We start from the raw sequence: 21635 nt of genomic DNA on the forward strand, positions 1-21635 counted from the left end.
GGCAGTGGAAGCATCTCAGCACTGGCAGGGGTCTTCACGTGGCTCCTCCAGCTCCAGGGCTCTAGTGTAGCTTCCTGTGTCTTGACAGCAGGAAGCCGAAGCCGCTAATCTGCCTGGCCTCCAGTGAGCCATTTATCTCCTTAAGCCTCCAAATGAGGTCACCAAGCTGTGACCTGGATGACAGGCTAGACTCCACCCCTTTGCAAGTTGACACCAGATTATGTAACTACCACAAGGAGGTACCCCCAAAAAACCCGAGTTGTGCTGGGTGGAGCGGAACTTTTGTAGTACATATGTTTCCTGATAGGCAAGCATAGAACAGCTCCTCTGAGTTAGGGCACCCAGAGGCATCACCCGGGAAGGTTCTCACTGGACACACTGAATTGTTTTCTAAAGCAGTTTTGCTCGAACTGTGTTGTTTGTGATGGCCGATTTAAAAGAATAGTGTGCAGCTGTGAAATTTTGTTTCTTGCTCAGGACAAATGCCACAGAAACTGTTGTGATGTTGAACACAGCTTATAAGGACTGCACTATGGGAAAAACACAAGTGTACGAGTGGTTTTCTTGTGTCAAAAAGATGCAATTAAAAAAAAGATGAAATGTTGATTGATGACAAACCTGTTCTGGGTGTCCGTCAATTTCTGGAACAAAATTGTCAATGAGTAGTGCATTTGAAGTTTGTTCCACCAAGTCACACTGTTAATCGAGCTCTCTATTTAGAGGTTCAGAAAAGGTAGCATAAGAGTGTGTGACAAAAAAAGGCCTGACTTGTGGCAGACGGGACTGTTTTTTCCACCACAACAATGCACCTACTCATGCAACCATCTCAGTGCACCAGTTTTTGACAAAAAACAGCATGCCTCTCTTGCCCCACACACCTTTCTCATCTGACCTTGCACAATGTAACTTCATTTTGTTTCCATGAATGAAGAGGGACATGAAAAGACAGTGAATTAATGACATGGAAGAGGTGAAGAAAACAAGGGAGGTGCTGTCATCCATCCAAACAGATGATTTTGAAAAATATTTCCAAGAATGGAATTGCAGATTTGACATATGTATTAAGTGTGATGGAGTACTTTGAAAGTTGTTTGGTTAAAAAAAAAAATTAAATACATAGCTTTGAAAAAAAAACTATTTTTTTGTGTGGGTACCCCCTCATATATACTACATGGCAGCGAGTTTGGTATATGTACATATACACACATATACACATATGCACACATATACCAAACTCACTGCCATTGAATATGTATGTACGCATATACATAATATGTATGTATGTATGTATGTGTGTGTATAAAGCTATACACAAACATATATAAGTTTTACTAGTTTTGAGTCTCTAGAGAACCCAGCCTCAGACACTGTCTATCTCTGGAATTCCTCCAGCGATATAATTTATTGTTGCAGCTTTTGTGTCACCCACGTCTACCCCCAGCTTGGCTACTGCACCCCCAGTAGAGAATCAGTGCGTAGTCATCCTGAACGTGACTCTGGTGTTCATTCTTCACTGCTGGCCCTCCCTGTCTCTGCCTTCCAACCCCCAGCCACATTTCTACCTGCGGTGCATTATTTTCACATGTAGTCTGCTACAGACACGTGGTCTTCCCGGTGAATTGTGCAAACAAACCATGACCATTTTAGTTAAGCAGAGCCCCTACACTCCAGATCCCTTCTAGCCTGAAGCCCTTCCTTTCTCCCACCCTGTTTCTCAATCTCCAGCCTCCCCTCTTTTTTATGGTTTCTCTGCCCTTCCTCGTCAGCCTCCTCTTGAATCGTAATGTATAATTCTTTTACCATGTCAAGAAATTAGTAAAATGCAGGTACTTTAGAAAATAAAGGGCGAAATAAAGAACAGATGGCATTGAAGGGAAAAGTCCCAGGTGCACTGAGAGGATTGGGTGAAAAACGAGACTGCAGGAACTAAGAGTCTTCCAATTGAGATGCTTCAAAACATAGTTGCAACGCTGGAAGTATTTACTCATCTATGCCAAGAAATTTGGAAAAACGGCTACCTGGCCAACTGACGAGAAGAGCTCCATGGACATGAGTGTTCCAAATAGAATGCAGAATGTATCAAACAATGTTAATTCGCGCAGAAGTAAAAGTTTTCTGGAGATAATTAAAAATTGGTTGCAGAACTCCATGGACATGAGTGTTCCAAATAGAATGCAGAATGTATCAAACAATGTTAATTCGCGCAGAAGTAAAAGTTTTCTGGAGATAATTAAAAATTGGTTGCAGTAGTCCATCTACAGGAAACTCAGCAATTCAAGCCAGATTCAGAAGAGGATATGGAACGAGATGAATCATTGCTGATGTCCGATGGGTCTTGGGTAACAGCAGAGTATACCAAAAAGATGTTCATCTGTGTTCCACGGACTGTGCAACGGTATTCATTCGGCTGTGTGGGATCATACTAAACAATGGATGACATGCAAAGAATGAGCATTCTAGAACGCTTGATTGTGCTCATGTGGAGCCTGTACATAGACCAAGAAGCTATCATTTGAACAGGACAAGAGGATCCTGTGTGGTTTAAAATGAGGAAAAGTGTGCACCAGAGTCGTACTCGCTCACCGTACTTATTCCGTGTGCATGCTGAGCAAGGCATCAGAGAAGCTCAACTAGACGAAGATGAACTTGCCGTCAGGATCGGAGGAAGACACGTTAACAGCCTGCTAGATGCGGAGGGCAACACTTGGCTTGCTGAAAGTGACAAGGACTTGAAGCACTTACAGATGGAGGTACGTCCTTCAGTATGGCTTACGCCTCAACACCAAGAAAACCCCAATCCTCACAGCTGGACCAACAGCCATCCTGATAGACGGAGAAAAGATGGACGTAATGCTAATGACAGCAGTAGTCAATAAATCAAACAACAGGTTGCCTTGGGAAAATCTGCTGCAGAAGAGCTCTTTAAAGTGTTGGGGAGTGTGGCAGTTACATACTCTCTTGTCAACTTGAGAAGGGGTGGAGTCTAGCCTGTCAATCAGGTCATAGCCAATGAGGCCACTGCGTGGGCATGGCCTTCTCCTGAGGATTCTGGAAACTCCTGTCTTCCTCCCTGGAGGCCAGATACACTCTCTGCTTCCTCTTCCTGCTGACAAGCCACATGGAGCTACACTGATAGAGCCAGAGCCCTGGAGCTGAAGAGCCACACTGAGACCCACACCAGCACTGAGATGCTTCTACCACGACTGGATCCACAAGACTTTCCCCCTACTAGGCTGTAATCTTTCTGCATTTCCTGTCATTGCATGTGTTGCGTGAGTCTGAAGAAGAATTTACAGACTATTATCAGACAGATGAGCTAATATCGGGCTTATGGACTTGATCTGGACTGGGCTGGGATGTTTTCTCAATATCCAATTACTCTTTGATATAAAGCTCTTTCTTATATACATATGTCTCCCTGGATTTGTTTCTCTGGTCTACCCGGACTAACACAGAGGAAAGATATCACTCTGAGGACTGACATGCCCCTGACCCAAGCCATGGCATTTTCAATCACCTCGTGTGCACATAAAAGTTGGCCAAATGAATGAGGAAAGCTGCAGAAGAACTGATGCATTTGAATCACGGTGTTGGCAAAGAAATGTGCAAGCACCATGGGCTGACAGAAGAACAAACAAATCTGCCTGGGAAGAAGTACAGCCAGAGTGCATCAGGGAGACAAGGATCGTGAGAGACTTCAGCTCCTGGACTTTGGACGCATCCCGAAAGAGGAAGTCCTGGAAAAGGACATGCCTGGTCGAGTAAAAGGTCAGAGATAAAGATTCTCAAGGAGTTGGGTTGACACAGTGGCTGCAACAACGGGCTGAAACACAGCAATTGTGAGGCTGGTGCAGGACCTGCGGAGTGTTTTAGTCTGTTGTCCATAGGGCTACTGTGAGTTGGAACTGACGCAACAGTACCTAACAACTACAGCAACATACATCACATCAAATTATTCACCCTATTGTATGCCAGTTATCTTTCAATACAGGCGTTTAGTCAAATACATGTTGGTGACAGACACAAATGACATTTATGGCCCCCAAATGCCAACGAGTTACCAGAAGGCCTTCCCCTCTACACCTGGAACAGGACAATCAAGAGAGCCCAGGTGGAATCACCAACCACCCATAAGGCTGGTGTTTCTCTCCACCTCAGCCACTAGCCAGCTGACTGGAAGGAGTCCGGATTCCCAGTGTGGGATGGCCATGACTGGGTGCCAACCTGGCCAGTCCTTCTCTGACTGGTTCTGGGAAGAGGCAGACTGAGGAATTTTCGTAGCATGGGCAGAAGAGGTAGAAGAGAGAAGAATGGGAGGAACAGAGTCCAAAGGAGCTGGAGGTACTGGGGAAATGTAACCATGGACATCTCTGTCACGGGGCTGGCCGGGTGCCATAGATGACAACTCCAAGAACTCAGACCTTTCCTTCGCCCAGAGTTAGTTCTCATCTGGGTTTCCTGATTTTCTCGACACTACTGGATAGAAAGGCATCCTGGCGGGATAGTGGCCTATGCACTGGGCTGCCAACCTCAAGGTCAGCCATCTGAAACAGTCACTTCCAGAGCACAAGATGAAACCGACTCCCATCCGTTTTCAGAACCCCCCAGGGGCAGCTGTATTCTATCCTATAGGCGCACCAGGAGTAGGAATTGACTCGATGGCTGTGGGTTCTGTGAGCATCGTGCCCGAGCGGTTCATTGCACAGGCTCAATGGCTTCCCTTTCACTCAACGTTTGTGGAAGGCAGCTATGCGCACCACTATCCCACCAATGCTCATTCCACGTTTGTGCAGTTCTGCCTACAGAACAGACAACAGAGTGGATCCCCTAGAAGAAACCCGGCTCTATGTGGAGGAGCCCTGGTGATCCAGTGGTTATGCATTGGGTTGCGGTCGCAAGGTCCCCGGTTTGAAACCAGCAGCCTCTCTGAGGGAGGCAAAATGGGGCTTTCTTCTCCCATAAATAGTTACAGCCTCTGAAACGCCGATGGGGCAGTTCCACCCTGTAGGCTCACCATGAGCCGGCATTGACTTGATGGCAGTGAGTCTGGTTTGTACACCTGAGATCAGAATGGTGTGAGAAAGTACATATGACGCGGCATGAGAACACAGAGGGACATTCTATGCAGGAAAAAAGGATTCCGTGATCAGGAAAAGCAGGGATGACCTCATTCTAGGAGCCAAACTCCCCAGAATACAAAGGCCCCACCTTGATGGGTGCTCAATACATGTTAGTGTCCTTTCTTCCCGCAGCGCGACCCGAGCCTAGCTTCCCCCTCAAGCGACCCCGCAGGACAGGGTGGGCGCTCCCGTGGGTTCCCGAGACTGCAGCTCTGTACAAGAGGGAGCCCCGCTTTCCTCCAGCTCCGCCGAGCCACCGCTCCCAGAGCGCACTAGTCCCGTCGCTGTGATTTCTCGTGAGACCTGCTTCCCAGAATGACCTAGCGGGTGACCGGAAGAGCCCAGGCGCAGTTAGCGCTAAGTGCACGGGCTATGGACGCTCCACTCCGCGGAGCCTGAGCCTCCTCATCTTCAAAGGGAGCTGATCATAAGCTGTATTTCACAAGCTTGTTGAGGGGCTCTAAAAGGACACGCCTGTAAAGCTTTTTCGGCTTCGCGCCTGACACTAGAAACACTCGCATCCCCCCCGCCCCCACCCCCGGCACAGGCCACCTGCTCCACCTGCCCCGCCCATCGCGGGAGCCGCCCCTGGCCCGTCCCCGCGGCGCCCGGACACCCAGAGCGGCGTCCGCACTGCCACGTCGCCTCCCACTCTCCTCCGACCGCCGGGCTCGCCAGGCTCCAGCCGGTCCCGGGCTTCCCCGCACCGCGCCCGAGACCCTGCCTTCGCCCTCCGATTGGCTACCTCGCGTGCCTATCGTCAACGGCCGCTGCCGATTGGCCCTGGCAGGAGGGGCGGGGCGGGAGGTGGACGCGTAGGAAGGGCGGGGACCCGGATGTGTGTGGTGGCGGCGGCCGAAGAGCTAGGAAGCGGAGCTGAGAGGCCTATGGATGAGGAGGACGCGGAGGCCCCGGTAGGCGGGGATCGGGGGGCGGGGTCCCGCAGGCCCCGGGTCCCCCGGGAGCCCGGGGCGGGAGGCGGGGGTCCTGGGCGGGGGCTCTGCGGCAGGGGCGGGGCTTTGTGCCTGGTCACTGGGCTGCGTCCCCCGGCACTGCCGGCCCAGTGCAGGGCCCGGGGGCGCTGAGCCTACGAAGTGTGACCTGCCGGAGCCCCGTGGCCCATGGGGGGCTTGTCTGCGTGACCCCGCTGTTTCGGGGCGGAGACCGGGCCCTGGGCGGCTGCCTTTCGCGGGCGGGGTTCTGGGGTCATGCCCTGGCCGGGTGCCTGGGAGGGGAGTTCTGGAATTGCTGTGTGGGCGCCCACCTTACTGGGCCACGTGGCAGGTGCGGGCTGTCGCTGCAGCCGAAGGATGGTGGTAAGGCCCACATTGGGGTTCAGCTCAGCCCAGTCGGTGCTTACTAAGCAAGCACCTACTGTGTGTGCAAGGCCTGTGAGGCCATGATGGGACGCTGGCTCCAGGAATTTGGAGGCCGGAAGGGAAAAAGCACTTTGCCTTTGTCTCACGTTTGGCTCCCAGGGAAGAGTCATTCATCCATGTGTAGGAACCTCTGGATCATCCCACTTCACTCCGCCCTCCCAGCTACCATCTTAGTCGATGCCATCCCTCAGCTGAACGGCTACAAGAAGGTCTACGTGTTCACCGTCTGTTCCCCTATTCGCTCACCCACTAGCGGCATGCATGGGCTTTTCAAAAGCACAAACTAGATTATTTGATGTCATTATTCAATACCCTCCAAAGGTCTCTGGAACTCCTTAGCACGGCCCCACAGGGCCATGGTTTGCCCCTTGTCTTTCTCTTAGACCTCTTCGCCTGTTTCCCACACACTTGCCACCAAGCCACCCTGCTAAACTCCCTTCCACCTCAAGATCTGTGCCTGGGCCACCCCTCTGCCTTCGAATACTTAGCCATGGCGCTTACCTGCCTGGCTCTCTTTTATCTCAACTCGGTTGTTATACCACAGAGAGGTCTTCTCTTCCTACTCAACTCAACGTCTCCAAAACCTCACTGCCATTGAGTGGATGGCGACTCAGAGACCCCGCAGGACAGGGCAGAAGTTGCCCGGGGGGTTTTCTGAGGCGGTACCTCTTTAGGGGAGCAGAAAACTTCATCTTTCTCCTGCAGAGCAGCTGGTGGGATCAAAGTGCCCACCCTGTAGTTAGCAGCCCAGTGTGTAACCCACTAAATAACTTCCTGTTACTCTTCTTGACCACAGCACCTTGCTTTTTCCCCCTCCACTGTTCAAAATGGTCATGTCTGTTTATTGTCTGTCTGTCATGCCTCCTCCAACCACCCCCACCCCCACCCCGTGCAGGCCCCTAGAATGGAAATCCAAAGAAAACAGGACCCCATCTATGTTGTTTACAGCCGTATCTGCAGTACCTGAACTTGTGGCCATCTGGTCGATATGGTTCATAATGGCCCTGGAAGCTTCTGAGGCTGTCATTTTGACAGAAGCAGACAGCCACATCTTTCTCCCGTGGACTGGATGGTGGGTTAGAACCACCAACCTTGCAGTTGGCAACTGAGTGGTTAACCACTGTGCCACCAGGGCATCTTTCCTTAGTCCCTAGAGCAGTGCATCTAGTAGGAGCTCAGTAAATGTTTGTAAGGCGCTCGACATGGGCACCTAGCTCTAAGGCCAGTGCACCCCCCACGTCTGGGCCGAGCAGGCTGAGGAGCTCTGCTCAGGGCCGGGCCTCCTCTTCAATCCACATCCCCTCTTGGCAGGTTTGTTCTCATGAACAAGATGGATGACCTCAACTTGCACTACCGGTTTCTGAACTGGCGCCGGCGGATCCGGGAGATTCGGGAAGTGCGGGCTTTCCGATATCAAGAGAGGTTCAAACACATCCTTGTAGATGGGGACACTTTGAGGTGAGTTTAGGGGAAGGCGTCCCTATTTTCCTTTCTGCACCAGATCTCAGACTCGCTGCACCCTCCTTCTGGGTCCCTCGGCTGGTCTGGGGAGCTCGGTGGTGCAATGGAGGCTGGTGTGTCCTGTCAGGAATCAGAGCCTTCTGTGGCCGGGCTAGTGCCTTGCAGAGAGGAGAGGACCCTGGCAGCCTGTCTCTGCCTGTGTCTCCTTGCGCCCAGGTCTCCCGGTGTTGGGGGCTCGGTAAAGAGCAGCCATTTTGGAGGTAGGGGGTTTCCTGTTTGGGGAAGGACATTCCTAGGGTGCATTTCCAGTTCTTTGGTTTGTGTTTGTTTTCTCTTGCTCTCTCTTCTGGCTCAGAGTCCTTCCCCAACTCCTGAGCTGCAGTTCTCACCCGGAGTTGGCACAGAGGTTGGAAGGAGAGAAGAGAGCTGAGGAGGGGGGAGGGAATAACTGTCTTCCAGCCCACCCACTCTGGTACAGAGTAGACCAGCTCCCCGAGGACCAGGCCAAAGCTGTAGTGGGAGGGGCTGAGGCTGGACAGGGTCCACAGCCCCCTCGCAGGAAAGTCAGGGAACCTCTGCGTTCTCTGCCCCTGGAAGTGAAGGCGCCGCCAGGCTGGCCCTGGTCTGGTGTAGGTTGGGCCCTGGCCGGAGGCAGTGAGAGGGCTAGGGCGACCTCTGAACTCTTGTTATGTTGCCTGTGCTGCGCTGTGGCCTTCTGCACTCTTCTCCGCGCTGTTCCTCACAGGGTGAGGCTTAGGGATGCGAGGGCTTCCCCACTGGGCCTTGGGGTTAGGCCACTAATGGAGCTCCTCCCCATCCCTCCTCCAGTTACCATGGAAACTCTGGTGAAGTTGGCTGCTATGTGGCATCCCGACCCTTGACCAAGGACAGCAATTATTTTGAGGTGATCAAGGCGTTGGGTGGGGGGAGCGAGGGGTGAAACTGTGACGCTCCTGGAAGTGCCTGCCTAGACTCTGACCTTGACTTTTAATGGCTCATCAGGGCTGTCCTGTTGGTGTAGAGAGCTCAGCCCCTAATTTGAGAGCTTGGTATCCCGGAGTCTCTTCTGGTCCCCTGCCCCTCACCTGGGGGGCATGCCCTTCCCATGTCCTTCCCAGCCTCCTGCCCCAAGTCAGTACTTACTCCACCTCCTGCCTTTTCCCCTGGTTTGGAAATTGTTCTGTAAGAAAGGCCTCCTCTCCCCACAGTTCTTCCCCTGAGCTTCCTCTGGCTCAGTGGAACTCCTCACGAGTGTCTCTGATCTCTCACCCCCCTCCCTCCGGTCCCCGCTGACCCTGCCCGTCTCCTCGCTCCAGGTGTCCATTGTGGACAGCGGAGTCCGGGGCACCATCGCTGTGGGGCTGGTGCCACAGTACTACAGCTTGGATCACCAGCCGGGCTGGCTGCCGGACTCCGTCGCCTACCACGCTGACGACGGCAAGTGAGTTGCGGCTCCCTGTGGGCCCCGACCCCAGCCCTGGGTCTCTGAGGGTCTTAGCTAGGACGACGGGTGCTCCCCACTGCCTCACCTGCCCGGGAGTGTCGAAACCCGATGGGTACCGTGGGAGCCTTGCAGCCTTAGAAGGGAGGGTGAGGTCCCTAGCCAGGCCCATGAGTAGATTGCCTGGGGTGGGGTGCTCAGCCAGGCGGGGGCCCTGTGTCCGTGCTGCTCTGTCCACAGGTTGTACAATGGCCGAGCTAAGGGCCGTCAGTTTGGCTCCAAATGTAACTCCGGGGACCGGATTGGCTGCGGCATTGAACCTGTGTCCTTTGATGTGCAGACGGCCCAGATCTTCTTCACCAGAAACGGGAAGCGGGTGAGTGCGGTGCTGGGTGCGACCCAGAGCCTGACGGGGCGCAAGGACTTGTTGTGGTACTGCTTAGAAAGACTCTGGGCTGGCCCTCACCCACGGTCCGTAGCTCCCATCCCCCTCCATCCAACCTCAGCTTCTCCTGAAACCGGGGGGGAGGCGGGGTAGCAGAAGCTGGGACATGGCCCAGGTGACTGGCAGAAAGGGCCAGGGTGGACAGAGATCCTAGGACTAATGGGGGAAGGTTTAGAGCAGACTCAACGCTGGGAAGAAGGTGGCTTGGCTGAGGTGCTGACATGACCGCTTTGGAGGACTGGGCCCTTTCTCTTTTGTTTCCCTCTCTTCTGTTTTGTCTCCCTTCTTCCGAGTCTCCTCGCCACCTGCTTTTAGGGGTGCAGAGATGGGGCACGAGCAGATGGAAGAGGGAGCTAGCGGCAGCTTTGTCCTTGCTGGGCTGCAGGTTGTCTTCCCAGGCCTTGTCTGCGAGGCCCTGCTCTCAGCCTCCGCGCCCCAGCGTTTTTCCACTGCAACCCACTCTCACTTGTCCCCAAAGTGGCAGCAAACCGCAAGACCTGGGCTTGCTTGGTGGAGTCCTGGCTCGCTTATCGACCTGTCTGTACCTCGGCTTTGTTTTCTTTTACTCCCCCAGCGTGGGTGGTAGGTAGCTATTTGTTACCTCGTCTCAAAGGTACCCTTGTGAGCTTTGGAAAAATGAACCAGGTGACCACCCCCTCCCTTCTCCCCTGCAGGTGGGCTCCACCATCATGCCCATGTCCCCCGACGGGCTCTTCCCGGCAGTGGGCATGCACTCCCTGGGCGAGGAGGTGCGGCTGCACCTCAATGCTGAGCTGGGCCGTGAGGACGACAGCGTCATGATGGTGGACAGTTATGAGGACGAGTGGGGCCGGCTGCATGATGTCCGAGTCTGCGGGACTGTACGTAAGGGTGATGAGACAGTGGAGGGCGGAGCAGGGACCCCTGTCTGCCGAGTTCCAGTGGAAAGTGGTGGCTGGGTCCGTGCTGGGGCTTTGCGGCCCCGGGATTTGGGCAGGATCGCCTGGACCCTCGTGCAGGCTGCTTCCTCCGCCCCTTACCCGGTGTCAGAGCCGCAGTCCCCCTGGGCCTCTCCTGCCCTGCGCACTTGCCTCTGAGGCTAGGCAGCTGGTATCCCCTTCGGGATTGACCCCTGCTCCCCTGGCCCCCTCGCCGTGGGGCAGGTAGGGTCCCCCATCCACACACGTGCTGGAGGGTTCCCTTGGGAGTACGCTTCCCTCCAGTCTCGTCTGCCATACCCCACATTTTATAAGGATTCAGACAGAACCCCCCCTTCAAGCCTGCTTTAGTCTTTCCCACCCTCGATTTTAAACATTCTTGGGCAGCACGGGGTGGGTGGGCTGGGCTGAGGGTGCACGAGGGAGGGAATTACTGCATACCTACCCGGAGAGCGCCTGCTGGGTTGGGAGTGAACGAACCCTGAGTCAGGGGGTCTGGCAGTGACCCCTAGTGGACTGCTCAGCCCTCCTACTTTGAATTGCCCCTTTGTTGCCCCCTTGCTCCCATCCCCCCAGGTGGCTGGCCTTCTTCTCCACCCTCCGGCCTTCTCACCTAGCCCTGCTGTTCTTGTCAGCCTTTGAGAGCAAAACAGAAGCAGTGGGAGGTGGGTGGGTTATGAGCAAGGCCCCTCCTTCTGGAGTTCAAGGTGAGGCGACCTCAGGGCAGGGTGGTGGCGCAGAGTGGCCGAAAGCACGCCTTTGGATCCTTCAGTCCTGCAGGGCTCTCAGCCCAGGGTCCCAGGGTCCCAGCGGCTGGGAGGCAGCATGCCCTGCTTGCCCACTCCTCGGCCTTCATCCCTCCGCTGTCTTCTCCTTCCCCCGTCATTTGGACACCGTCGAGAGTTGAACTTGGGCCAGGGCCAGGGCCACGTTCCAGCTCTCATCCCTGACTGCTCCTCAAGAGCTTTTTCCTGGCACCCTCTCCCTGCTTGGGCCTTTCCCCACTGCCCCAGCTCCTCGCACGCATTCGCTTCAAATGGATGCAAAACCCTGTCGACGTTTATAAATAGCCTGCCTTCCTCCCTGTCCGTCCCCCAAGGCCTTCAGGTCACTTCTGAGGGGCTGTTTCTCCCTCGCACAGAGCTCTTGAGTTTGCTTCTGGACTGACATCCACTCCCCCGACTCCCCTCAGTTACGGGGTGGGGACACTCCCCCTGAGTACTTCCCCCTCTGGGTAGACCTGGCCAGGAGCCTCCTGAGGGACGTGAGCTCTCTAGCCTAGCCAGTAATTCCATTTCTCAGACAAATTGCCTGCTTTCCATCACTGGCCGCCTCCTGGCCCTGCTCACCATCCCCCATGGCTCAGACCCAGTGATGGCACGTCTGTCAGCCCGGAGGAGCCGTCTCTTTGCTCTTGTGACTGGAGACCTTCAGCATGACTGCTTCCCCATGAGCCGGCCCTGCCATTGGCTGCCTTCTCAGGTGGGGGCCTCCGCCGTGTCTGGAACCCCATTCCCTGCTTTTGTTTCTGCTGCCCCGGGTGAGGAGGCGCGACTGGTCTGTGACATCACGGACTGGGGAGAGGCGTGGCTGTCTCCCAGACCAAGGTTTCCCAAGGGGGACACTGTTGGCATTTAGATGGGACAGTTCTCTGATGTGCAAACCAACAAAAACAGAGCGGGAAAACACTGCTTTGGAGTGAATGTGGACTCCTAGCGAGCCTAGGGGACAGGGTCGACCCGTGCCTGTGGGTGGGTTTCTGAGAATGAACTCGTTACAGGAGTGGAAAGCCTCATCTCTTTCCCACAGGGCCACTGATGGTTTCAAACTGCTGACCTTGTGGTGAGCAGCTCAACACGTGATCACTACTCCCGCCCAGGGCTCCTTTTTGCTGTACAGGACATTAGCATTCCTGGCACCGGGACATAGAAAATGCTAGTCCCTCCCCTCCTGTGTCCTGTGGCAGAGCCCAAACTATGCCTGCATGGTTCCTGATGGCCTCTGGTTTTGCTCTTGCTGGAAACCATTTCAGAGCAAACTGAAGAGGCTTGTTCAAGTGTCAAACAGCACATTAGGATCAAGACTCGGCCCAGAAAGTCCTCCTTCGGTCCCTGCCCGAAGCCTCTTCCCCTGCTACGAGATGCTTCTACTCTCTGCTCCAGCCTGCTCTTCTGTAACCACTCACCCCCCCTCTCCTGCTTCCTGACCAGATGAACCCTGAGCCCTGGGTTTGAATCCCAACGTCCCTTCAAAATCGCCTGTCTGGCTTCTGGAACCAAGGCTCTCCCAGCTGGGATGACTTGACTGCCTTGGAATTGAACTAGTCCTTTCCATTGGGGGTCAGATCTCCTCTCTTCTTGTTAGTTCTTCCCATGAAGAAGAACGAACTCAGTTCTTGGTCTTTCTCTTTTTTTCCCCCTCCACCATTTCAGTATGAAAAATTTCAAGCATACAGAATTTTTTGTTTTTTTTTACTAGTATGAACAAGACATAGATACCTTTGCCCTAGATTCCCCCGCCGTGAATATGGGGTCATGTTTGTTTCATCTGTTGTTATTGGCTCCAACTCTTGGTGGCCTTGGGCACAACAGAATGGTGCTGCCTGGTCCTCCCCATCCTGATGCTTGCTGTGTCTGACCCACTGCGGATGCCCGTGTTGTTCCCTCTCACTGAGAGCCTTCCTCTCCTCTGCTGACCTGCCACTTTACCTAGCATGGCCCCCAGGGACTGGTCCCTCCCGATGGCATGTCCAAGGGACAGAAGATGGAATCTTGCTGCCCTCCCTGCTAAGGAGCGCTGACTGTGCCTCTTCCAAGCTGAGCTTGTCATTCCTCTGGCAGGCCCTTTGTGGGTCACTGTCCTTGGCCGGCTCTGTAGTTCACAGGACACCCCGTTCTTCTTCGGTCTTGCTCGTCCACAGCGCAGCTTGGGCAGGCGTGCGAGGTTGGAGGCAGGCACACCTTCGCCTGTAAAGTGACGGGCTTGCCCTTTACCATGGTGAAGAAGTCTGTTGCAGCAGAGGGGCACAGTGCGGCTGGTGTGTCTTTTGGCTTCTCAACTGCTCCCCCGGGCGTTGACTATGGGATCCACGTGAGTGACGTGAAGTCCACGACTGTCTTCCGTGTTCCTCGGTGCATCGGCTTATGGGCCCAGGTGTGAGGCGCTCTGTGCTGTACGTGGAGCTGTGTAAGCCATACTAAAGGCTGTCGTCTTTGACTTCAGGATCTTTGATCTAAATACCATTTCTCTAACCAAGTACCCATATATAGACAGACCCAGCTCAGGCAAGCGGGATTCGACTGTCTTTGTTTCCTGCTCATAGCTCCCCCGACTACTCCTTAGCGATGACGGCCACGGCCTTGTTGTACACAGGGAGTGAACGAGGCCCCGCCCCCCAGGGGTCCTCCCCAGACCCAACCCAGGGGGAGACCGTGTTGGGCCTGAGCTGGCCGGTGGGAAGTATGTTCACTGTTCCTGTTTCAACTGCTCTGGCCCCCTGGGTACTGAGCCCTCCCCAGCTCCTGTCAGGAGGGATTAGGTTCTCTGTTGGCAGGGCGAGAAGGGTGGAGACTGGCAGGAGTGAGCAGGCTGGGGAGGCCCTGCACGCTGATCTGCAGCCTGGGCTCCGGGGCACCAAGCTCTGCTGTCTGTGGTGGAGAGGAGGGGGGAGGTGCTGCAGCCTCAGGAGAGGATTTCCCCTAGCCCAGGGACCTGTGGGGGCACTTCTGTTGATGGGGCACTGCTTGAAAGGAAACGCTGGGAATGACACGTGGTCGTTTGGAGTGGAGCCACCTGAGTGGTCAGTGAGCAGCACGGGGCAGCCCCGGCCCCCGTTCCAGTTGGAGGTTAGGGCCAAGAGAAAGACCCTCTTCCTTCTCTGTGACTGGTGGGTCCAGACGCGTCTAGCTCTGGGGTGACAGCTAACTGTCGAATAAATATTTCATCAGGAGCCCTGGTGGCATAGTTATGCATTGGGGTCCTGCCCACAGAGTCAGCTGTTCGAAACCACCCGCTGCTCCGAGGGAGAAAGATGAGGCGTTCTACTCAGAGTTGCAGTCTCTGGGAAACCCACAGGGGCGGTTCCTCCCTGCCCTACCAGGTCACTGTGAGTCAGAATTGACGTACAGGCAGTGAGTTTGATCTTATCTTGTCGAGGAACGCTGGTGACTCAGTGGGTGCCCCTTGGTGTGAACCCACCAGTTGCTCCGAGGGAGTGAAGCCCTGGTGACCTGCTTCCATAATGAGACGGCCTCGGAACGCCTGGGGGGCAGCTCTGCTCCGTCCTAGAGCCCCCATGCGTCCCTGTGGGCCCTGGGCCTTCGACATAGCTGATGTGCGCGCCGTGCTAGTGGAGCCCCCCACCTGGCCTAGAGAGAGGCCGGCGTGTGGATTGGGTGCTTCGCGCCATGCCTGGCATCGGCAGTGTCTTCATTTAGCCCCCACCTCTCGTTAGTGGGGAGGCAAGGACTGTGGTGTGCGTCCCACTGATGACAAAATGGGCTTCTTGTGCGTCCGCTCCTGGTGGCCTTCTGTACAACAGAGTGACACTCTGCCCAGCCCTGCGCGTCTTCGCCCCCAGTGGTCTGACTGACTGAGTCCCGTGCTGTGGTGGTGATGTCCGGTACAGAGCTGGAAATAACTTGCCCTGGGGGTGGGGGTGGGGGTCGTTAGGGGCAGTCATGTCGTTTTCGACCCTGCACACCACAGAATGAAGCACTGCCCGGCCCTGCGCCCTCCTTACAGGTGTCCTGTGCTTGAGCGCATGGAGGCCGCGCCAAGCCAGCCTCTCTGTGGCTGCCCCCCTAGTATTACCCACACGACGGCCTTCCCCGGGGCTGGTCGGACAACATGCCCAAACCATGTCAGATGAAGTCTTGCTCACCAGCGTGTGAGACCCCCGGGGAGCACTCTGGCCGGGCTTCGGGGACAGATGAGGTACCCCCAAATAGAAACCACCCAGCTCGCTGCCCCATCCTGTCAGTTCTGAGAGCAGCACTGCCCTGGACTGCCGAGGCTGAAAGTATTACCAGGAGTAGAAAGCCTCATCTTTCTCCCTCAGGAGCAGCTGGGGGATTAGAACTGCAGACCTGAGGTTAGCAGCCCAACTCGGAACCTGCCAGGGCTCCTTACGGTGAGGTCGGGCTAATCATAACAGAACTTAGGATTTGAACGCAAGTCCGCTTGAATCTCTAGCAAACCAAGAGGCATCTGAGGCCCAGATTGAGGGGCCACCGTCAATATTTCTAGCACCACAGACTCGAAGGGCAAAGCCACCCACTGGTTCATCACCTACAGTCTGGACAGGAAGCAGCGGGGCTGTAGGCAAGCTCTGCCAGAGATGCCAAACTCCCCTTCCTTTCCCAGCCCTGTGCTCAGAGCGGCTTTGGAGGCCTTAGCCCACGGCAGTCAGATGAACGCTGATGGCGTCCGCTCTGAGCATGGGCAGGGACCTCACTGTCCAGGGTGTCCGCAGTCCTCAGCTGCTCTGTGGGGAGGAGGGTCAGCCAGAGTCCTGGGTCTGTGCATTTGGCCTCTTGGCCTTGTGCTTAAGGACACACTCCACCCTGTCCGCAGAGAAACCGCCAGCGGCTGGGGCAGGGAGAATGGCTGGGCGGGTTTTTCCCAAGGCTCGGGATCTGGACCAGCGTTCTTTTGGCTTGGGAACTGGAGAACACTGTGTTTCCAATGCTGAGGCCAGTTGGATGGAGTGGGCCAGGGCAGCTGTGAGGTCCCCCACCCAGGGCTGCAATGCTGGGAGCCGAGGGTGGGCGGGGGGAGGGGGGGGCTCTGGGTGGAAGTGCAGCAGAGGAGAGAGCGCCACATGGAGGCCAGCACAGCCTTACTTGTCAGCTGCGCGGAGGCAGTTCTGACCTGTGTGCCGAGCCGGAGCAGAGCTGGTTTCCTTGGCTGGGATCCTCACAGGAGGAGCCTGCAGGGGACAGTCAGCAGCCGAGGGCGACACTGTGGTCCCACCAGAGCTCCTTACAGGCCCTAACGCACCCACCCAAACCTGCTACCATCAGATCGATCGATGCCAATGCCTCGGGACTCCATACGGGGCTTCTGAGGCTGCAAGTCTTTCTGAAGCAGACAGCCTCCCCTTTCTGCTGCCCGAGCTCTCACTAGCACCTGGTCAGTCAGAAGACAACCTGCGGGCCGCCCTACCGAGACAGCAGCCGGGACCCCGAGGAGGGCTCCGGCTTAGCGTGCAGGCCCTGGTATCAGGAATGATAGAAGGCCTGTGCCTGCCTGCAGGGGTGTAGGGGTGGGGGTGGTGGGGTGTTGGCGTGCTCTTCCATCCATCCCTGGATTTGCCTGCCCCGCTGCCCCCACTTCTTTTTGGAGAGGAGGGAGGATGGGTGGGTTGTGAGGGGGCAGGTATTTGAAGCTGAGAAGGACCCGAGGGCTTCTTTCTGCGCCCCACCCTGGACGGGCGGGGGTGCTCAGTAGCCTCTCCTGTAGATGAGGGCACTGGGCCCCTTTCCTGTCAGGCAGGCATCCTCAGCCAGGAGAGGCCAGCCCTCTTCCATGGCTTGCCAGGGGCCCGAGGAGGAGGTCCCCAGGGCTTGTACTTCCTTGGAAGATAGAAGTCTGGAAAGGCAGTCGGGCTCATTAAAAGGGGATTAAGGAAGTCCAGGTGATGCCGTGGGTGAGGGGAGAGAAGGATGGAGTTGAGTTATAATTCCACTGTTTCCATGGCAACGGATAAATAAACCCTCCCAGATTGAAGGTGGCCGCCCTGTCGTGCCCAGGCAGGACTGCCCAGGCAAGGACCCATCTGTCATCCCCCAAGTCCTCCAGCTTGAAATAGAAACGAGGAGCTGGCCCAGGCCCACCTGACTTCCCAGCTCCATCTGACCTCCCTCTCTAGCCACAGGGAACATGGAGACATCATCGCCTGGCTCAGGGGTCCTCAAACTCTTTAAACAGGGGGCCAGTTCACTGTCCCTCAGACCCGTTGGAGGGCCGGACTATAGTTTAAAAAAAACCACTATGAACAAATTGCTAGCACACTGCACATATCTTATTTTGAAGTAAAAAACCGGTCAAAAACACGCGGTGGACCAGATAAATGTCCCCGGTGGGCTGCAGTTTGAGGACGCCTGGCCCATCGCAAACTCGGCCCTGCGCCAGACCACCCCCCTGCCCCTTCATGTGCCCCGTCTAGTCTGCACTTCAGGTCTGGCACGGACTCCTGGTGGCATAGTGGGTTAAGCACTGGGTCAAGGTCAGTGGTTCCAATCCAGCAGCAGCTCCTAGACAGTGGTTCTCAACCTTCCTAATGCCGAGACCCTTTCAGACAGTTCCTCATGTTGTGGTGACCCCCCAACCATAACATTATGTTTGTTGCTACTTCATAACTATCATTTTGCTACTGCTATGAATCCGGCAACCCCTGTGAAAGGGTCGTTCCACCCCCCAAGGGGTCGCGACCCACAGATTGAGAACCGCTGCGACAGTGCAAAAGCGTGGACAGTCTGCTTTCTGCAAAGCTTTCCATTCTCCGAAACCCTGCAGGGCCAGTCCTGCGCTGTCCTGGCTGGGTGGTAGTGTCTGGTCCCTGGGGATAGACTTCCCCAGCAGAGCAATCTGCAGGGTTAGTTGGGGGACATGAGGGTGCAGCCTTGAGACCCCGCCTGGGCTGGCCTGCCGCCGACTGTAAAAGGAAGCCATCTGCAGATCTGGAGAGGTCCGGGTCTGAGGAGTGAATGCGGGAATAGCAGTTGACCTGGACTCCACAGAGCCCCCTACCCCACCTTCCTGGCCTCGGCCTCCCCAGAGCCCCGAGGCCACATTGTCCCTCCGGTGCCTTCGCCTTCCACACAGGGGCTTTGTCCAACCCAGAAAACTGGCTCGGGGCCAGGTGTGCCAGGCTGCCCAGCCTCTCCCTCTTCCCCAGGTGCTGGAGTACTTGGGCAAGGGCAAGAGCATCGTGGACGTGGGGCTGGCCCAGGCCCGGCTCCCGCTCAGCACCCGCAGCCACTACTTCGAGGTGGAGATCGTGGACCCTGGGGAGAAATGCTACATCGCCTTGGGTTTGGCCCGGAAGGTGGGCACCTGTTTGCCTGTGGGGCGGCTCGGTCTTGGGGCTGTTGGGATGTGGGTGGGAAGGTCTGGGGGAGGTAGGGGCCTGGTTTCTGGGCAGATTTCAGACTGAGACACAGCACAGGTGTACAGAGCTGCAGTAGGAGGGCAGCCCCTTGTGACCTAGGACCTGGCTGGGAGGGGCAGCCAGGGCCCCTTCTTAGCATGCTCTGCGGCCCCATGTGCCTGCAGGGGGTGAGGGGCTGCAGGGACCCCAGGGTGGGCTGGATGCTCTTCCTGGGTTGTGTTGGTTCCAGAGGCAGGCTTTCTCCCCCTCCTTCCTTCCCGGTGCAGGATTACCCCAAGAACCGGCATCCTGGCTGGAGCAGGGGGTCCGTGGCCTATCATGCCGGTGAGTGAGGGCCCTTCCCTAGAAGGCTGCTCTGGGGAAGCAGGCTGGCAGGGGAGGTGGACATCCCATTTCCCGACACGCCCCCCCCAGCCCCACTCTCGTTTAGTCACCATTGCTTTCTCTGCTCCTAGTCTGTCCTCCCAGCCTGCTGGGCTGGCTTCCTCAGTGTCCTGCCTTCCTGCTTTCGGGGCATGTGGTCCTTTTAGGGATTTCTTGAGGAAAGGCGCAAACTCCCAGTTCCTGCCCTCCCGCCCTGCGTGTCCCTGCTCTCTGTGCCTCCCTGCCCCCGACTCTGCAGACCAGTCCCTCGGCGGGAGTTCTTCCAAAGCGCTGAGCCGATGGACTTTGGGGCTCTCTGCCCACTCCCACCCCCATCTTTGTTCCGCTGGTCCCCTGCTCCCCTCTCGCCTGGAGTGCTTCGAGTGAGGGCTTCCAGTGGCATCCCTCCCTCTTCCTTCATCCCCCAGACGACGGCAAGATCTTCCACGGCAGTGGTGTCGGGGACCCCTTCGGGCCCCGCTGTTACAAAGGCGACATCATGGGGTGTGGGATCATGTTCCCCCGAGACTACATCCTGGACAGCGAGGGTGAGTGGAGTGGCCGTGGCCGTGGCCCTGGCAGGCAGGGGTGCTGGGTGCGGGGACACCACAGACGCTCAGCCTCCCGCCCTGCTAGGTGACAGCGATGACAGCTGTGACACAGTGATCCTGTCCCCGACTGCCCGGGCCATGCGCAACGTCCGGAACGTCATGTACCTGCACCAGGAGGGGGAAGACGACGAGGAGGAAGAGGAGGAAGACGGGGAGGAGCTGGAGCAGGAGCATGAGGGCAGGAAGGTGGTGGTGAGTGGGCAGGTGGGTGGGGCCCCGGTGGGAGGAGCAGTCGGAGCCCAAAGGCCTGAGCACTTAGTGGGGCTGCTGACACGGAGACTGGTCTGCGGAGGCCGGTTCCCAGCCCAAGTCTGCCCTCCTGTGGCCACTTGTTGTATCACTGACTCACCTCTCCTCCTCTCTCCATGCTGGAGTTGAGCGTGGTTGAGGCCAGGGTCCTCAGAGAGACCAGGGCCTGGCACTCTACCTACACCCCCTCTCCCCACCACCAGGTTTTCTTCACCCGGAATGGCAAGATCATTGGCAAGAAAGACGCTGTGGTTCCTTCTGGAGGCTTCTTCCCCACCATTGGGATGCTGAGCTGTGGGGAGAAAGTTAAAGTTGATCTGCACCCCTTGAGCGGCTAGGGCCCTCTCCCAGGGCCAGCCCTGTTCCCGCTGCTCCCTGGGCAGGGCCAGATACCCAGGGCCTGGCATGTCCAAGGGTTTGCTTAACCAGGGGGCATATAGGGCACGCTGCCCCCTGCCGACTCCTCGGAGCCCCCATCTCTGACCTGCTGCTGCCCCTGTCAGCAGCCCCTGGGCCGGAGGCCTGCTGGGCAGGAACAGACCCAAAGAACGGGGTTGACAGAGGGCCACTAGCTGCCAGGCCCCTGTTCCTCTCTGGCCCCACTGGAGTAGAGAGGAGTGAGCACCCCATTTTCAGCTGCTATGTGGTCATGAGGCCTTGCACGGCCCGAGGGTAGAGACCCTCCCCCCCTTTACCACAGTATTCTTCGCCCCCCCCTTTACCACAGTATTCTTCGTGCATTCTGTACCCTTTTGTTTTTTTCTATTTCTTCATGTGAACCTTTTTTTATTTCTCCTGTGAATCAGTTGCTGCTGTCATCCCCCCTGGCTGGGCTAGGGGGGCTTCCCTGGGCTTATCTCTCCCCCTTCCCTGGCTGCTGCCCCAAGAAGACTCCTCCTCTAAGAGCCCCGCTCTCTGCTGAGAGCCGGGGCACTCCCTGCTCAGACACCGTAGTCCCACAGAGGTTTGGGTGCCCCTGACCTCCAACCAGTACACACAGATGGTTTCCCATTACCCCAGAGGGGCGGTGTGTGGGGCGCGGGGAGGTACTGGGTCTGTGGTATGCTGTCGCCTCTCGTCCCCTTGTCCCTAGCTCCCTGGGCTGCACGCTGGGGCCCTGGAGCATATCTCCTGCCTCAGCCCGGGGAGCTCAGAGAGACAGCTTGGTCCTGGCCTTCCCTACCTGTACCCCCTGCCCCACTTGCTGCTTGTGCCAGTTGCCTGTTTTGCTTCCGTGTTTGTGCCCCCACCCCCTCCAAGCCCTCTCTTCCTCCTACACCCTTCCCAAGCCCCTCCCTGTATGGTGACCTCCCCTGGGAGAAGGAAGGAGCAGGAGCTGCTAGCCTTGGTTTGCACAGAGCGGGGAGGCTGTGGGGCAATTGGGTGAGCTGTCTGCTGCTGGGGCCCCCCCGCCCTCCCGTCAGGCCCTGCACTATGATGTATGAAATGAATGTACAGACCAGAGATGTTTATACACCAATAAAGATGGAGTTTCCCTATTTATCAGAACCGCTGTGATGGGGCTCCTTTCTGGGA

The 21635-nt window shown here is 56.4% G+C and overlaps 1 protein-coding gene across 2 annotated transcripts; it reads left to right on the forward strand.

Annotated features, from left to right (window-relative positions):
- Window positions 1-5949: 5949 nt before the first annotated feature.
- Window positions 5950-21608, forward strand: SPRYD3 (SPRY domain containing 3). 2 transcript variants are annotated; one of them, XM_004711348.2, is made up of 11 exons: window positions 5950-6034; window positions 7811-7957; window positions 8789-8864; window positions 9277-9401; window positions 9642-9777; window positions 10521-10706; window positions 18664-18813; window positions 19143-19200; window positions 19668-19787; window positions 19876-20042; window positions 20303-21608. In XM_004711348.2, exons 1-11 carry the CDS (start codon window positions 6012-6014, stop codon window positions 20435-20437), a joined length of 1323 nt encoding a protein of 440 aa, XP_004711405.1. In that variant the 5' UTR covers window positions 5950-6011; the 3' UTR covers window positions 20438-21608. The 2 variants fall into 2 exon arrangements, with proteins under 2 accessions (XP_004711405.1, XP_045143225.1); XM_045287290.1 differs by lacking the exon at window positions 5950-6034 and adding an exon at window positions 6556-6708.
- Window positions 21609-21635: the final 27 nt, after the last annotated feature.

This window comes from Echinops telfairi, unplaced genomic scaffold (genome assembly GCF_000313985.2).
Source record: "Echinops telfairi isolate 266 unplaced genomic scaffold, ASM31398v2 ScPeMD7_12;HRSCAF=54, whole genome shotgun sequence".
In the NCBI taxonomy this organism is placed as follows: domain Eukaryota; kingdom Metazoa; phylum Chordata; class Mammalia; order Afrosoricida; family Tenrecidae; genus Echinops; species Echinops telfairi.

Bases quoted from the DNA above. Each gene is read 5' to 3' on its own strand.
- SPRYD3 (XM_004711348.2), top strand. From the start codon at position 6,012: ATGAGGAGGACGCGGAGGCCCCG. The intron at 6,035-7,810 runs GTAGGCGGGGAT...CCCTCTTGGCAG, and splicing joins AGGAGGACGCGGAGGCCCCG to GTTTGTTCTCATGAACAAGA. The intron at 7,958-8,788 runs GTGAGTTTAGGG...TCCCTCCTCCAG, and splicing joins GTAGATGGGGACACTTTGAG to TTACCATGGAAACTCTGGTG.